The sequence below is a fragment of the Protopterus annectens genome, chromosome 6.part1 (assembly GCF_019279795.1).
Source record: "Protopterus annectens isolate FY-2018-M chromosome 6.part1, PAN1.0, whole genome shotgun sequence".
Classification (NCBI taxonomy): domain Eukaryota; kingdom Metazoa; phylum Chordata; order Ceratodontiformes; family Protopteridae; genus Protopterus; species Protopterus annectens.
The window spans coordinates 530,827,488-530,846,375 of NC_056738.1; the positions used below are offsets into that span (position 1 = coordinate 530,827,488).

Here is an 18,888-nt window from a genome sequence, read left to right on the forward strand (position 1 = left end):
TTTGATCTGCACCTAGACGCTGGGGTGCCTTCTGTGCGGAGTCTGCATGTCCTCCCTGTGGTTGCGTGGGTTTCCTCTGAGTGCTCCGGTTTCCTCCCACATCCCAAAGACATGCTGCAGGTGGATTGGACACTCTAAATTGGCCCTAGGTGTGAGTGTGTGTGTGTGTGTGTGTGTGTGTGTGCCTTCTGTGGAAGGTTGGGCGCCGGGCTGGCAACTCGACACCATAAAACTCCACTGCCAATCATGAGCAGACAAGGTGATCCGCTGTGGCGACCCCTAACCGGGAAAAGCTGAATGAAGAAGAAGATCTGCACCTAGACAATAAAACCTTTTTAGTGATTTAATTATATGCATATAAAGATGAGGGATATTAAACAGTTGGACCTGTTAAAATGTAAAATTATGTCTGTAGCGGTAGGTGGAATATACTGATAAATTAATGTTTCACTGTATAGTTTTCACTTTACAATGTGGTTTCTTATACAGAATGACAGAGAACTGTTGTGTATAAGCTTTTTCACTTTTTATTTTTTGCCTTATGGCTTATTCATGTTGTCATGTAAGGAAGGACCTTGTATCATCCTGAACTTTATTTCCAGTCTTTTGTGCATCACAGGAAAGTGTTCTTGTACAATGGATTATTTTACGGTCCTGGCTAAGTGAAGAGTTGTTATATGTATACGTGACACCTCTTTGCTGTATCACATTGTAGACCCCTACACTTCTACATTAACATGAACAGAGAGTTATGTATCTGCATAACAGATTTTTGCTACACTTTTCAAATTTATTTCACTAACTGTAGCAAAGAGCTGTACTAGATCCTTGCCCCAGTACATAACACAACAACTCAAAAAGTTGTTGAACCCCTTTAAGTAGTTTCAGTAATAATTTCAGCAACCATAAACATTGATACATGACTGGTGCTGCTTGCAGGGACCAATCAGCTTCTGTTCTACAATGCCAATCATTCTCCCTAACCCCTTGTGCATGGACAGCTGTCCCCTTGACCCCACACTTGCAACAGCTCTGAAAAGTTTATGGACCAATCCAAAAACATAAATAAACAAATTTAATAAGTATTAAGTAAGTGAATGTTTGTGGGTGAGTTCTGAGCCCTGACAAAAGAGGTTTGTGGTTGTGTTTTAATATTTCAGGTAAAAAAAGTTGTAGCCATATGATTAATTTTTTGTGACTCTAACTGTTGTAGATTTAGAGTTGCAGTAATTTGACAAAGGTTTTAATTTGCTAAGGGTAGTTGTCCCGGTCCCCCTTTGAACAAACCACTCTAAACACACAAAGCCATTTGACGACCTTTATTATATATTATCATACATGAACTTCAAACATATAAACAACTTCAGGTGCCTTCAGCCACAACGATCCTCAGGGCAGCATAACAACTCACCCTGCTCGATTGCACCTCAGGGCAGTGTACCTGCTCATCCTGAAACTTCCTCTACTGGGGCAGCGTACCTGCTCACCCCCCCCCCAACAAATAATAGGCAACGTACCTGCTCACCTTCCACCACACAAAACCATTGGCCCAATCAAACCACATCCTTAGATGGGGAACAGAAAAGGACAATCCTTTCCCTCTTCTCCGCTCCAACCAACCAAATCTTCCTCCACCAAAAAAGGGAGGGTGAGAGGGAACAACTCACACCAAATGTAACTACTTCCTTTAGCTCCCTACACTTAAACCCATCCTGAGTCCCACCCTTCCTTACCTCACTTCCTTAACTACTCCAATCCCCCTTCAATACCTACATTGCCATGACCCTAGTGATTAGCTAATCCCTTAATCCTCAGCCTAGCTCTTCCCCTCCACCCCCCCCCTGCCCCTACACTTTACTCATGGGTCCAGGACAACTTTGTTTGTGCCAGACTGCATTTGTCCAAGCCCCCCTTTGAACAAACCACTCTAAACACACAAAGTCATTTGACGACCTTTATTATATATTATCATACATGAACTTTAAACATATAAACAACATCAATTGCCTTCAGCCACAGTGATCCTCAGGGCAGCGTAACCCTGGTCGATTACACCTCAGGGCAGCGTACCTGCTCACCCTAAAACATCCTCCACCGGGGCAGGGTACCTGCTCACCAGCCCCCACACAAATAATAGGCAACATACCTGCTCATCTTCCACCACACAAAACTATTGGCCAAATCAAACCACATCCTTAGAGGGGGAACAGAAGAGGACAATCCTGTCCCTCTTCTCCACCACCAGCCTGATCCCAGGCTGTTCCCCCTCCTAAACCTTAACCTGCAGCATCTCTTTTAGAAACAGCTTGATATGCAAATTAAACAAATCCAAACCAATTTCATTCAGATGAACTCCATCCGTATGATACCAACCTACCTCTCCTTGTCCAAAGTCCCCATGTTGAATGATATGTATTGATGATTTTCTTAGCTGCCCCTCCAATGTATGGTTAACAAACCTCCTGGCCCTTTCAATTGCTTTATAACTGCATGCCTCCCTTCAGCACAATCGTGGAATCAACTCCGACCAAAAATTGCATATGCGGGTACCTATCCTGTAGTCTCCACAAATCTTGCAAAATAATCTCCGCTAAACACCTCTTAGCCAAAATACCCAAGTCATTACCTCCCAAATGAATTATTATTATATCAGGACACCCTATCCGTGATTTAGCCTTCTGAAATTCAAACATCAGCCTATCCCAATGCATACCCCTAACCCCATGCCAAAACACAGAGCATCCTAAATAAGATAAACCCAAATTACTTCCATCCTCCCTGATTAAAGCATGCTTCTCAGCCCAGTGGATTTATGAATGGCCCAAAATGAATATACACTTCCCTAAATGAAAAAGAAAAATGTTAATAACAAAGTTGTTTTAGTGTTTAAAATACCTGTTTAACTGTTGTAGGCTACACACTCAAGTGTGATAGCCATTTCTGTGCATTTAAAGTGTTTTTTTTATTGTATCTGCTTTATTTTCTGAAAAAAAACAACCCCCCCAAAAAATACTTGTCTTCCCACCTTTTTAGCTAGTATAGTCCAGTTTTCAGGTTAGTGCTGAATTCAGGGCTGTTACAAGTTTCTGTGTTTGCCCATACCTTACTTGGATAGAAGGAAGTTTCTCTGTTCACTGTGAGAGAGGGAGCTTTGAGCAGCCTATCTCTCCCTGGAGGAGTGGTTTCAGCCCAGAAATTAGTAGTTTATTGGCCATTTTGGGCTAATTTCTATCTCTTTCATTTCCCTGCTATAAAACCCGCATTTGCATGGTTTTGCACGCCGATTAGCTAGGGTATAACTATTCCTGGCTCCACAAAGTCTACTCTTCAATTTTGCCCTTGGAACTAGACAAACTTTCAACTTAAGCACTCAAACCATTCACTTCTGATACTGGCAGTTGCTCAAAGAAGTACCTCACCAAGAGGATCACTGGCCTCAAGCAGATGCCCTATGCAGCTCGACTGAAGAAACTCCAGCTGTACTAGGTTGCATACCTCCTACTCAGAGGTGATCTCTGCCTGACATACAAGGCCATGTCCAACAAAGAACTGATGGACATGCTCCACCTAAAGAAAATCTTATCCCCTCAAGCCACATGCTACAGGGATCTAAACCTCACCACAACAATAAATAGGACGTGCTGGAGGGATAGATTCCTGTCCCAGAGACTTCCCATGCTCTGGAACAAGATTCCAGTCTACATTAGGCAGAGCTCCTCACTAACCCTCTTCAAGAGAAACCTTGATGAGTGGATGGGAAACAGAAAGTTTACCCCAAATATCACTTCAATGGCTGTGCTGTACAGAGGCACAGGGAACTAATCTAAGGGGGCGGCAAAAGCCAACACATTCCGGCTAGGCTTATAAATGCCTTCAGGCAGCTAGCCTAGTACCTACCTATGAACCTAATAATCACAAACACTACTATCTAATATAAGATAAAGAGGCATTTGAGGACCACCTGCCCGCCCTTTTAATAACCTCAGTTGAACTACCCTGTCTAGCCAAATCTGAAGCCCTCCCAATTCTGAAAGAATGAGCTGCAAACTTCTTAGCCGGAAATTCCATGCAACCCAAAATCCTCCTAATTAAAGTAATAAACCTACTAATGGAAATTACCCTGCCATCCTTTGAACAAAACACCAACCTCTCTGAACACCTCAACCTCCTACTCCTACATTCTGTAATCCAAGTTAATGGGCAAAGGCGAAGGTTCCTGTCTGTTTGAGCACCATTGTACATCCACTACCCAACTGATCCATCTTGCTTTTTTGTATTACGATGCTGACCTCCCTCTCAGCCACTATAACATCCTTACAACATAAGGAACCTAACAATTCCGATGCCCTGAAAGTGCCAAAATATAACCACGTGCAGAGAGTGCCCCACATAAAATAATCCAGTGACCCACCATGTAATAATCCTAAACCCTGTAACAAAATCTTCTATATTCTCCTTGTAATTGGCAACCGTGTATCCCTACGCTCCACCATCACCCTCCCCCACACTATCAACATACGTTCTAATGTCCAGGACTTCATAAAATCTTGCAACCCCCCCAACTTAGCAAAATTGCTAATAGCTGCCAGATCCACTTTAACTGTCTGCAAAGCTTTACCTTTCTCCCAAGCACTAGCCACATATCTTAACAATAATTCCCCTGACCATACCCTTTCCTCATCTGGCAATCACGAAACAAATTGATTAAAATCAAAAAGAGCCCTACCATATGCCTTCTTCATAGAAGAAGCCCAGGAATGCTGCACCAGATGCCTGACTATCCTGTCCCAAGATTCCACACCTCATCCGGCAGTGTTTCTGGCACCTCGACCTCCCCCGGAGCCAACCCTCGAAACCTGCAAAACTGAAAGCGGGACAAACTATCAGCAATATCATTCTTAACACCAGGCACATGTACCGCTGTAAAAGAAAAATTTATTAACAGGCTCTGCAATACCAACTTCTGCAATATCCTCAACAGCAATTCTGCCCTAGCTGTCTTCTTTTGTAACACCTTCACCACAGCCATATTATCCGAAAGAAAAACTACCTGCTTGTTCCTCAACTGCTCCTTCCACACCAGCGAAGCTGCCCATATCAGTATCAGTTCTAAAAATGTGACATCATGCCTCCATTCCTCATTCCAATCTGGAGGCCATTGCGCTGCAACCATCTTCCCTCAAAGTAAGCCCCCATGCTGATACTGCCCGCTGCATCTGTAAACAACTGAAGTTCTTCCTGACCCACCCAATCCGATTGCCAAAAGGAAATCCCATTAAATTGTTGCACAAAACCATCTCACAACTTCAAATCCTCCTGCACTAACCTGGTCACCCTAACCCAGTGATGTTTGCTCCTACCCCCTTTTAGCATATAAGCCAACACCCTGCAAAACATCTGATCTGGATGTATCGCTCGACAGGCAAAGTTCAGAAGACTCAACAGTTCCATGACTGAACCAACCCGAATCATATTCTTGTCCAACACCACCCCCCCCCATATAGCTGACTGCAGCCTCTCTATCTTATCCTGGGGTAGACGAAACAATCCCCGTTCCACATCTACCATTAACCCCAGTAACTCCAGTGCTCTTGCTGGACCTTCCATCTTGTGCTGTGCCAAAGGTACACCCAGTTCCTTACACATACTGGTAAATTGCTGCAACCCCTGTTGAGCCCCCACCCTCCCTTCCCCAACTAACAAGCAATCATCCAAGTAATGCACCGCCTTCTGCATTCCCACCCTCTGATTCCAAATCCAATGTAAAAGGGTACTAAATTTCTCAAATGTCGCACATGCCACGGAACAACCCATCGGCATGGCAGTGTCAAAATAGTACTTACTGCCTACCTTCATCCCCAACAATAGCCAATCCTCCCTCCTAATGGGCAACAAACAGAAAGCCAATTCAATGTCAACCTTAACCAACCACGGCTCCCGAAATTCCCTGATCACCGGCACTGCATTGTCCAAAGATGTGTAACGCACCCTAACTTCTTTGTCCCTAATAAAATCATTCACTGACCTCCCTTCTGGAAATGAAAGATGATGAATCAATCTAAACTCCCCAGGCCGTTTCTTCGGCACAAACCCCAATGGTGACACCTCATAGCTAACAAAAGGCGGCATATCAAATGGACTCCACAAACACCTTACACTCCTTACCTACCCCTCTTCCAAAATGTCCTCTTTCCCTTGCACTGAACGGAGGGTCTTACAACCCCCCCAACCCCACCGTGGACTTAATAAGAAATCCCCGTTGAAACCCTTGAATGACCTAAGTCTTAAGAACGAAATCAGGACACTGGCAAAGCATATCCTCCAATACCACCAACTTAATGGGGAAAGGCACCCCTCCCCATATTACCTCTAAAGGGTCCCAGTCCCCTGTGTCCACAAAAATTGCCCCTACCTTGAGCTGTCTGTAATCCTTGAGAGGAAAGAAAATCTCCCTCTCGGCCCATACCAGTGTTGTTCCATGAACCAAAACCCTGCCGTCCACAGTAAGCCACGGAATGATTTCCTCCACATCTTAAGCAAGTGTGTGCAAATTTGCACCCAACCCATGAACAAGTACCATTGTTAAATGACCAACACACCCCACCTGCCTCACCCACGCTCATCCTCCTATTAAACTGATATTGCCAGCATTCTAGCAGACAGTTTTAGTGCAAACTTCACCCCCCCCCTCTCACCCCCTAAAGAGCCCATAACCAAACAAGAAGAATGTAGAGCCATGGCAACCACTGGCACACAGGTTAAAACAGCCCTATCCAAAGCCAAAAATACAGCTTCAGTGGGACCAGACGGTGTCCCAGGCTGCATCTTACATGATCTCCAAAATGAATTAACCCCTCACCTAAACACACTGTTCAAACTCAGCCTCTCTACAGGCTATGTACCCATAGAGTGGTGCACAGCAACAGTAATCCCGCTCCAGAAAGGTGGAGCCACAACGGACCCCAGGAACTATTGCCCTATAAGCCTGACTAGCTTGATCTGGAAGGCTATGGAGTGCATCATCATGGAATTCATTAACAGAGACATTGGGAACCTTCAAACATTGGACCCTACCCATTTTGATTTTGTTAAGGGCAGATCATGCCTCCTAAACCTGGTGGACTTCTTTAAGACAGTTACCAAGGCTTTAGATGAGGGAAAGGAGGTCCACACAGCCTACCTAGACATCACAAAGACTTTCTACACCATTCCCCATTCTGGTATTATAGACAAGCTCACCAGCCTGAACATAAACCCCTACGTCACGAGATTGGTTGCCAATTGGCACGGATAGAACCTACATGGTGAGAGTTGCAAGCTCTATGTCCAACTCTAAACCAGTTACAAGTGTCATCCCTCAGGGCTCAGTCCTGGGACCCCTCCTGTTCGGTATATACTTCTCAGAGATACAGGCAAGCACAGGAGGACTATGGCTGATCAAGTTTGCAGATGACTGCAAACTGGGGGCCATAATTGACTCTCCAGCTGATACAGACATCCTCCAGAAGGGTCTCACTGAGACGGATACCTGGTGTCAAAATCATGGCCTCAAGCTAAATGCCAAAAAGTGCATGGTCATCCCCTTTGGAAAGAACAAAGTACCCATAATCTACCACATACTTGGTAGTCTCCTAAATATAGAAAATGTAATAAGGGATCCAGGGACCCAAGTAGATAATAATCTCTCCTTTGATAATCATATTGCCAAGGTGATTAGAAAATCCTTCTATGTGGCCCACCTAATCACAAAAGGGTTCGCATCTAGAACAAAAGAGGTTATTATGCCCCTCTACTCATAACTAATCAGACCCATCATAGAGTACAATGCCCCATTTGGGATGTACCTTACAAGACACCTGCAACAGCTGGAAAGACCACAGAAGTACCTCACCAAGGGGATTACTGGCCTCAAACAGATGACCTATGCAGCCCAACTGAAGAAACTCCAGCTGTACTCAGTTGCATACCGCTTACTCAGAGGTGATCTCTGCCTGACATACAAGGCCATGTCCAACCCAGAATTGATGGACATGTTCCACCTAAAAAAAAAAAAAATACAAATCCTCAAGAGCCACATGCTCTATGGATCTAAACCTCACCACAAGGATAAATAGGTCATGCTGGAGGGATAGAATCCTGTCCCAGAGACTCCCCATGCTTTGGAACAGGATTCCAATCTACATTAGGCAGAGCCCCTCACTAACACTCTTCAAGAGGAACCTTGATGAGTGGATGGGAAACAGAAAATTTATCCTGGGGATCACTGCAGTCGCGGCAGAGCCCCTCACTAACACTCTTCAAGAGAAACCTTGACGAGTGGATGGGAAACAGAAAATTTACCCTGGGGATCACTGCAGTTGCTCTGCTGGACCGAGGCACAGGGAACTAATCTAAGGGGGGCGGCGAAAGCCAACACATGCTGGCTAGGCTTATAGATGCCCTTGGGCAGATAGCCTAGTACTTACCTATGAACCTAAACCCACCAAAGCTGTCCATCATTGTAGTCAGCCATATATCAGGATGATGCACTTCCCACCGCAGAGACTAGTCAACTGCTTTCCATTTATGTAACTGCTCATCATGCCACAACCATGCATTCCCCGGACTCAAATTTTGTGCCTCCTGAATGGTGAGAAAATACCCCAAAAGGGGCAAAGCCAATGCTCCATCCTTCTCCAGCTGCACTGCCATGTAAGAAATAAAGCCAACCACCTAGTTTTCCCAAGTCCTGGGTCTAAGCTTACCTGTCCTTTTCCTACCCAGCTCTGCTAATGCCACCAACAAGTCCTTGCTAGTGTCTGACTCTGCTTCCACTAACCTCTGGACCCCTTCCACATCTAGCAGCTCAAACACATCCGCATACTCACCTTTCCAGACTTTTTCTTTCACCGTCCCCGAAATGTGCAGAGTTAAAATATCCCCTCTATTGCCCTGTCCCAGTGCCTGAGTAGCTAGCCAGTCCACTGGCCACAGCCCATAATCTGATCCTACCTCCGAGCCAGTCAAGCTGTCCTTAGAGCCCAGGTCCACTCCAGCCATCTGTCTGCCCACACACCTGGCTGCCTGTACCAACCTCCTTTGCACTCTGACACTGTTTCTCCCCTTTCCATACCCCCATCCAACAAGACCTCATCAACCGCCTACACCTTGCCATCCTCACTACCTTGTTCCCCAATCATTGATAAATTAATATCATTACCTGCACCTTCACCTTGCGACATACTGGGAACAGGTGCCTCTACTGTAACCGTCTGTTTCTCTGCCTGCTGCCTTTTCCCCCAGCCTGGAGTCTTCATCACAGGGCATCATCTCTTCCTACCTGATGCTTGCTCTGGCTCCACCTTGGACCTCGTCACATCCTGGAATAATTCTTCCGCTTGGGCTATGATAGCCTGCCAATGTTATCGCAATTCTGGTAACTTAGCCATCTGTAAAAAAGGAACACAATGTTAACGCTGTTCCACAAACCCGACTATCCTACTCCCCCCAACCCCTATAATGTTGCCTTGCCCTATGCTCCACACTCTCTACCAACTCCCCTACTTACCTATAGTCTGCCGCCTAGAACCACCCCTTGCATAGCTTACCTGCTAAGCATACATTCTAATCAGTATTTAATGCACTTATACTTCCTCCATAAATAAAATATACCCCTCCCTAGCACACTCTTCACCCTTCCTTTGCACACCCATTCAGCCACACACTTCCCTACGGCTACCATCCCCTGCCGTATCACCACCAGGTGTGTATGCGTATATATATATATATATATATATATATATATATATATATATATATAAAATCCTATCCTCTACCCACCTAAGCCATACAGACACCAGCACCATTCAACCCCCAAGAAGCCTGTAACCCTTACCTCTATCTTCTGGACCACAAATCCTTATCCCCACGAGAGGTAATGGCCAATATCTATAGTGCGCATGCACGAACTGGCGCCCGGACAGAACAGCCGAAAAAAACAGCAGGAGCTGCCTGAGAAACCACCAGGGAGAGCAAAAAGGAATCCCCACCACTACCAATGCTGAGGGAAGCCAGTGGGGATGACCACATGAAAGGAAAGGCCGAAAGCAACTGCGCTCACATGCGGAAACCAAATAAATGACACCAGAGACCAAAGAAAGACCACAGAAGCCGACAAACCCATCAGGGAGCACTAGAGGATCCACAGGATACCGACTCGACATACCTAGACTGGATTACAGTGCTGGACCCCCACGGCCTACTTTGACCAAAGGGAACACATCGGAGACCGGAGAAAGGCCACAGCAGCCCACAAACCCACCAGGGAGCACTAGAGGATCCACCGGGCACCAAATATGATGTACCTACACCAGATTACAGCGTTGGACCCCCACAGCCTGCCATGATCACCAGAGAACAGACCAGAGACTGGAGAAAGGCCACAGAAGCCCACAAACCCACCAGGGAGCACTAGAAGATCTACCAGACACTGAACTCGACGTACCTAGACTGGATTACAGCACTGGACCCCCACAGCCTACCACAACCACCAGGGAACACTTTTTTTTTTGGATTACCCACATGCTACTACCTGACCACATGGTCCAATCAGGAAGGAGGCAACGATGAGCCTGGCCTACCCACATGGCTACAACGAATCCCCCGGAGACCCCAGGATGACCAGGAGCAACCTTGGTGATACTGGGTGACCATAAAGACCTCACCACCCGTGACCGGCCCTACTACCTAACCAGAGCCACCACCGGACCATCAGCAAGCACCTCAACAACCGTGAAACAACAGGAGACACCACAGGACACCAGGAAGCACCTGCCACAACACTATGCCTACCAGACCCCCAGAGAATCACACCAATACCCAGGTAAGCCAAGCACCACACTCATACAGACACTACCCACTAATCATTCACCCACACACACTCTCCTCTCAGTAACCTTCCATGTCAGCAAGCCCAACCTATATTCCCAAGCTCCATCCCCAACTTAAATAATTACTAACAGAGAAACACCAAAGGGAGAGGAGGGAACTAACTCAGTTAAACTAATCCCTTCTCTCCCTACCATCCAAGGCCTACCTGCATCCACAATACCTACAGGTGGTCTGGGAGTAAGCTAGCTGTTACTGCACAGCTCATGCCAAATGTAACTACTTCCTTTAGCTCCCTACACTTAAATCCATCCTGAGTCCCACCCTTCCTTACCTCACTTCCTTAACTACTCCAATCCCCCTTCAATACCTACATTGCCATGACTCTAGTGATTAGCCAATCCCTTAATCCCTAGCCTAGCTCTTCCCCACCCCCACCCCCCCCTACACTTTACTCGTGGGTCCAGGGCAACTTTGTTTGTGCCAAACTGCATTTTTAATTTCTGAGCATTGGGATTCTGTGGCTTTGTTTTCTGTTTTATTTCAAGATCTACATATCATTTACATTCTTGAACCAGAGTGATGAGATATTTATGTGTTTCTCAGAGTTAACTTATGTATGTCCCGCAATGCATTGATATGTCGAGCTGCAAACAGTTCTAATATACAATCCCTTGTTGTAGTATAATCCTTCAGGTGGATTCTCTTTAAATGTACTGAGGTCTATTGTTCTCTTGTTTCCATCATCATTATGTAGCCACACCCAGATTAAAGAAGAGGGCAGAGTTCTTAAAAATCAAGTCTTTCAAATAGAATTTTTTTTTTTGGAAGATGTACCCTTAAAGCAAATAACTGCATTTGTGAAGTATGCTTTAAGCATATTACTAAAAACTCCTATGGTGAAACATTCTTATTGTAAGGACTAATTTACAAATATCCCATGGTGCTATAATAAAATGAGGTTTGGAAATGATTTTATTTGCACTTTGTATCAAATATACAATAAAAAAAAATCAGTGTTTTTATTTTCTAAGGCTGAATGCACAATTTGGCCATTTGGTACTACAAAGATATGCATAAGCATAAATAGTTCCTAAAGAGAATGATGTTGAATTTCTGTACAGCTCATTGCATATCCAGCCGATAGGCCAAGTACTATCACTGAGACCATATACTTATTTTATATTACAGGAGTAGAATTCACATCTTATACCAGCTTCGGATGCATAACCAGTCTCACTGTCATCTTCTTAATGGCAGGATAATCTCAGCATGCTTCATTTCTGGACAATGCATTCAGTAAAATAATTACTTATGTAATGTCTCTCCCTTTTTGCTAGTCTTTCTTTCATTTGTGTTTGATGTACAATATTATCACTCAGTGATGTCTAAATGCTTCATTACAAAGCATATAACTGGAGTTATTGGAGGAATGGGTCACCCCCCCCAAGAAAGAGTTTGTGGTAACCTACAAAAATTCATATGATTGTGTAAAGGTAGTATACTATTAAGAATTATATTCTGTGGGAGTCCTCTGTGTCAAAATGCACCCAGTTTTAACAACACGCCATCTTTTACTTTACTTTTCCATTCATTGCAACATTTTTTAATGATTTTGTTAATGGATCTTTTGTGGAGCATCATATATGGGCATCTAAAGCATACCCTTCCCAAGTGAACTTTAACCTGCATGAGAACTTAGCAGCAGTGTTCATTACTCTTTGATTGGGCACATGTGTAACTTGGGATGCACATACTGCTTTTAAGAATACTGATTATAGTTTTAAAAATGTATTTTTAACCTCATCATTAAACTGACTGGCAGGGCAACAAGTCAAGTAGACAAAAGCTCCTGTGGCAACTGTGAAATGAAGGACTTAAGTCAATGCACTTCAATAAAAATGGTCAGCTTCCATTCCTGCCCATTTAATATAATAAAGAATATTCTACAATAATAAATAAATGAGTAATAAACAATACTTTAAGATAGAGATTAGTCTGGTTAGAGACCGCAGGGGGATTCATCAGAAATGTAAAGTTACACATTGTCCCATACATCATTAAAATCATTGGCTTGTTTTATTCTTATCAAAATGCTTCATATCAGGATTTAAGTTTTAATTTCAGAAAAATGTGCTCGAGAACATAAAAACAATATCAACATAAGCAGTAATGATCATAACTATAAGAATGGTAATATAACTTGTAATCATAAATAATGATTTTTATTCATTGTAATTTTTATGTTTTTATAACTGCAGGTACCAGTTTACAATCACAGGCAAACGTGGTAAGTTTTCTTCATTGTCAGTAGACTGTGCAGGTATAGATAAACTTGAATAATATTACAAAATGGAACTTTCATTAATGTAATTTTGATAAATGTTTTATTCATAGTAAGTTTTTCAATGTATTTCCTGAGATAATGGAACTGGTTGATGAAAATAAATTACTGTCTTGGCTTTTTCACACTGTAGAGCTGATCTAGACTCCTTTGGATCCCAGAAAGACAGACTCTCTTTGTCATTATAGCAGAAATCCTTTGTACCGCAGAAAGACAAACTTCCGTGGTCATTATAGCAGAACAATGCTCCTCTAATACTTATAGCACAGGGAGCAGGAGTCAATCACAATACTCCACGCATAGCTGGGTTACAGCAAAAGCACATCTATCAGACCCTTCATTCTTCACAAAAAGCTGCACAAAAGCCGAGACAAACACTATGCAGATGAAATTTGTTGTTCTCTCCTACCATGTATTTAATTTCATCTGCTATTACTTCATTTTATGCATTACCTAGCACACTACCAATTCCAGACTCCACTGTTTGCGGTGTATCTCTAATTTTCAGTGCACTGATATATGTTTTTGTGTAGATGATATGTTTTTATTTATGTACTATTAGGATCATAGGCTCATAGGAGGTTACTAGGGTATTGACCCTCAGGCCCTTATAAGCCTAGCCAAAAGTTAAGCCCATGTTTAGACAAATCTGCACCAGATGCCCATGTCCAGCAGGGACACGGGTGGGATCCCAGGGGTATATTCTCTGTTTCCCATCCAGTTATCCAGGTTGTGCTTAAAAAGTGGTAAAGAGGTACTCTGCTTAATGTGTAGAGGGAGTCTATTCCATAGATGGGGAGTCTCTGGGACACAAATCTGTCCCGCCAGCAAGTCTTGTTGATGTGACAGACCAAGTTGAGGTCATGCATGCGGGTTACTCGAGTGGAACTTGACTTGTGGATATGCAGAAGTCCCATCAAGGTGGGGTCCGTGATTGCTTTGTATGCCAGACAGAGGTCACCTATGAGGAGTCTGTATGCAACTGAGTAGAGAGATAGGGATATTAGCCTATCTGTGTATGGTAGATGTTTGAGGCCCTGGATTCTCCTGGTGACTAACCTCTTTGCGAGGGACATGATGAAAGGGGAGTTGTACTTAATAATGGGCCTTATAAGTAAAGAATACATGGATGTTATGACCTCCCTGTCCCTGGATGAGATACCCTTACTTAAGAGGTGGGCCATGTAGAAGGCTTTCCGTACAACGGAAGCAAAATGTTGGTCAAAAGAAAGGTTGCTATCAACCTGGGTGCCCAAATCCCTCACAACTGATTGCATGCTTAGGACGTTGTTATTAATGTGATAATTTGTGGGGACGTCACTCTCCCCAAAGGGGATGATGATGATGCATTTTTTGGTATTCAGCTTGAGGCCATGTTTCTGGCATCAGTCATTTGTCTGAGTGAGACCCTCTTGGAGGATGTCCACATCACTAGGGGAATTGATAACCACCCAGCTTGCAGTCATCTGCAAACTTGGTCAGCCATAGCCCAGTGGTTTTGGCCTGCACCTCAGAAAAGTATATCCCAAATAACAGAGGCCCCAAGATCAAACCCTGGGGTAAGCCACTTGTTACGGTTTTACTGCTTGAGGTGGCTTCCCCTATTTTGACTAGGTGGGATCTATCAGTGAGCCAGTTTGCTAGCCATCTGTTGACATATGGATTGATGCCTAGTTGAGAGAGTTTATCTATTATGCCAGAGTGGGGAATAGTGTCAAAGGCTTTAGCCAGGTCAAGGCATGTGGTGTGCACCATCTTCCCCTCATCCATGGCTTTGCTGACTGTCTCAAAGGAGTCGACCAAATTTAGCAGACATGACCTCCCCTTGATGAAGCCAAACTGTGTGGGGTCAAGTGTTTGGAGGTTCCAAATGTCCTTGTTAATGAGGTCCATGATAATCCATTCTATGGCCTTGCAGATCAGGCTAGTTAGACTAGTTATTACTGTATATTTTCATTTAGGTAATACATGTGTAACCTGTGTATATTTCCACCATACAGCAAGGGATAGTGTAGCATCACTTGTACATCTTATTATCTTATTATTCTATCATGTCATGGTTGCGATGTGTCAACATGTTGCAGTAAATCTGGTATATACATGAGTGTATGTATGTATGTATGCATACATGCAGGCATGTGTGTGAATGTATGTATGTTTGTGAATGTATGTTCTTCTTTTAGCTTTTCCAGGTTAGGGGTCGCCACAGTGGAACTCCAGTCTGCTAATGATTGGCAGTAGATTTTTTTATGTATGTGTGTTTATACTGAGAGACTGCCTTACAGACTATCTGCAAATATACAGAGCTGAGTATATTTTTTTGATTATAGAGTTTGTGATTTGTTGCTTAGATCTCTGTTGAAACTGTTGTCTCACTGTTCTGAGAGACTGTATCCAGAGCTGAGTATATTTTTTGGTTTTAAAATTTGTACTGTTAGTTGTTGTTTAGATCTCTGTTGAAACTGTTTTCCCTACCACACCCCCCATTTTCTGCCATGTTTTCAGTTGGTATAGTAACAGCTGCATTCAAATTGCTGGAACCTGTGTTCTAAGAGACTGCCTTACAGACTATCTGCAAATATACAGAGCCGAGTATATTTTTTTGGTTATAGAGTTTGTTAATTGTTGCTTAGATCTCTGTTGAAACTGTTGTCTCACTGTTCTGAGAGACTGATCAGCAAATATACAGAGCTGAGTATATTTTTTTGGTTTTAAAGTTTGTACTGTTAGTTGTTGCTTAGATCTCTGTTGAAACTGTTTTCCCCATCCCACCCTAATTTTCTGCCGTGTCTTCACTTGGTATAGTAACAGCTGCATTCAAATTGCTGGAACCTGTGTTCTGAGAGACTGCCTTACAGACTATCTGCAAATATACAGAGCTGAGTATATTTTTTTGGTTATAGAGTTTGTTAACTGTTGCTTAGATCTCTGTTGAAACTGTTGTCTCACTGTTCTGAGAGATTGATCGGCAAATATACAGAGCTGAGTATATTGTTTTTGGTTTTAAAGTACTATTAGTTGTTGCTTAGATCTCTGTTGAAACTGTTTTGTCCCACCTTATTTTTGGTTTGTAGTTTAAATTTGGTGGCTTTTGCAGTTGCCCGCACCACTGTAGATATGATCTGGGACACTCCCCCAGTCCCATCTCTTTACCACATTCTACCTAATAAACTCTTTCTGCACTTGCTTTTAGTCCTTTTTAATTTAATTGCATTTTTAAACTGTGTTTGGTCTAATATTGCTGCATACTCAAGTGTGCTAGCTGGCATTGCATGTGAATTATTTTTGCTACTGTTTTTGCTACTTTTTCTGTAAAAAAAAACTGTAAGCCTGTTTCCTACCTTTCCTGTAACTAGGGTTCCAGATATAGATTTGCTGTATCCAGGACTGTATGTAAGCTTCTGAGCTCCCCAAACCTTTCTGTGCTGGGGGGAAGCCTTCTAGCTTATCAGTGGGAGTGGTAAGCACTAGGTAACCTGTCTACCACATAAGGAGTGGTTCTGGCCCAGAAATTGTAGTTATTGGCCGTTTGGGCAATCTTCCAGCTCTCTCAACTTTCTGATGTGAAAGCCTGCATTTGCACTTGTTTCTGTCCTGTAACTCATCTAGAGCAGATACAGATTCTTAGTTTTAGCACTTAAATTTACTTATTCATGCTCAGCACTTGTTCAGTACTTGTAAGCACTAAATAAACTATTAATTACTGTAGCACTCAATCTTCCTCATTACCTAGAGGAAAACAGTTTTTGTACTTACTTTTCTCACTTGCTTAGAGAAAAGCAGCTCTTGTACTCACTTTCCTCACTTATCTAGAGGAAAATAGTTTTTTATTCAGGCATGTCCAAGGGTCAGCTCCCAGTGTTCTCTCCTGTCTATCTGATGAATCTGGGCATCTTGAGGCAATGTAGAAATTGCCTCATGTACACAAACAACCCTCTCCTCCTACCACCCAACACTACAACCTGTGAGAGATGCACTTATCTAGCCAAACTGGAGGTAAAGCTCTCTCCAACCAAGACTGAACTTGACAGTCATGAGGAGAAGGTAAACATTTGCACCACACCACACTCATCACATAGTCTCACTAAATCTACACCACCAAAATCCACACGTAGTAACACAAAATCATTCACGGAGGCTCTCAATAATAATCTGTCTAAGAAACAGAGACCTCCAAAGCAGAAACGCAAGCAACCTCCATCCCCCAACACAACCCAAATGACACATAGCCCACAGACCCAGTGTGCTACTCAACCACAGCCAATGAGGCAAAACAACGTACCCAACACACTAGTCATAGGTGACTCTATAGTCAGGCACACAGATGTCCCACTCACCAGGCCAAACAAGGAGAAGGTTACTGTCAGCTGCCTGTCGGATGCCAGGATCTGCCACATAACCCACACACTCAAGTCACTCCACAACAAGTACAAATATGACTCTGTCACTGTCCATGTTGGTGTGAATGACCTGAGATGTACCTTCCTGGATTACATGAAAAGAGACATGGAAGAGCTCTCCGATCTTGTAGCCCAGGCAGGTATGACCCTAGCCCTGAGTAGCATTCTGCCATTGCCCAGAATGATACCGCAGTACAAGGACAAAATGATTGACTTCAACAATTGGCTAAGCTTCTGGTGTCATTCTAAGGGGATCCAGTATCTGACTGCTTGGGATGTCATGGTCGACAGACCACAATGTTTTGCCACAGATGGCCTGCACCTGTCACCCCTGGGATTCTGGATACTGGCTAAGGCTCTTGCTGCCCCTATAGTGCCTTTTTTAGGCAGGGTTCAAATAACAAATTCACCACCATAACAGGAATAGGCAAGCAAAAACTGAGGGTAATGCTACTCAATGCCAGAAGTCTAAATCTCAAAATGCACTCACTCGAGGCACTCCTTAAAATGGAGAACATCGATATCTGTGCAGTGACTGAGACCTGGTTCAAGGCTCCAGAGAGCACCCCTGCACTACCAGGCTTTAACTCATACCACACTTTTTGGCCATGTAACCTGGACGGAAACACCAAAGGCGGAGGTGTGTCCATATTCATTAAGGATAACCACACCTCCAGGCTAGCTGCTCAGCATAATGCATCCGAGGTTATCCAAGTGCAACTAACTCTGGGCAAAACTACAATCCAAATTGTAGCTTGCTATAGATCCCCCACCATGCCCCAGGATTCCCACTCCTCTTTTCTTGATGTACTGGAAAATATTAGGGTTCAACCAAACACCCTAATAATGGGCGACTTCAACTACCCCACCATTAACTGGGAAAACTAATCATGTACCAATTCCTTAGCTCAACGCTTTCTGGAATTCATAAACTCCAATGCCCTAGATCAACTTATCCACACCCCCACCAGGGGCAACAATATCCTAGACCTAGTCATTACCAACATGAGTGACCGGTGTTCCACACCTGAAGTCAACTCCTCATTGGTCCGATCCAACCATAATCTTATCACCCTTGATATCCACATCCCACCCCCACCCTCTTTTAAGGAAACCACAGTAAAAAATTTCTCCAAAGCCATGCAGATGGACAATACAGGTACAACTGCTGAATCCTACACAAATGCACTCTATAAGCACTTACATGAATGCATGGATCATGCTATCCCAAACAGAACCAAGACGCTATCCTCCAAAAAAAGGAAGCCAATCTGGTGG

The 18,888-nt window shown here is 43.6% G+C and overlaps 1 protein-coding gene across 1 annotated transcript in view; it reads left to right on the top strand.

The window, feature by feature from the left end:
- The window catches only part of LOC122805670 (serine/threonine-protein kinase D3-like), a 1,097,474-nt gene that overhangs the window by 962,636 nt on the left and 115,950 nt on the right, over positions 1-18,888 (top strand). Inside the window, exon 11 of the mRNA XM_044075994.1 lies at positions 13,128-13,156. Coding sequence (XP_043931929.1) covers positions 13,128-13,156 — 29 coding nt within the window. The remainder of the gene's footprint in view (positions 1-13,127; positions 13,157-18,888) is intronic.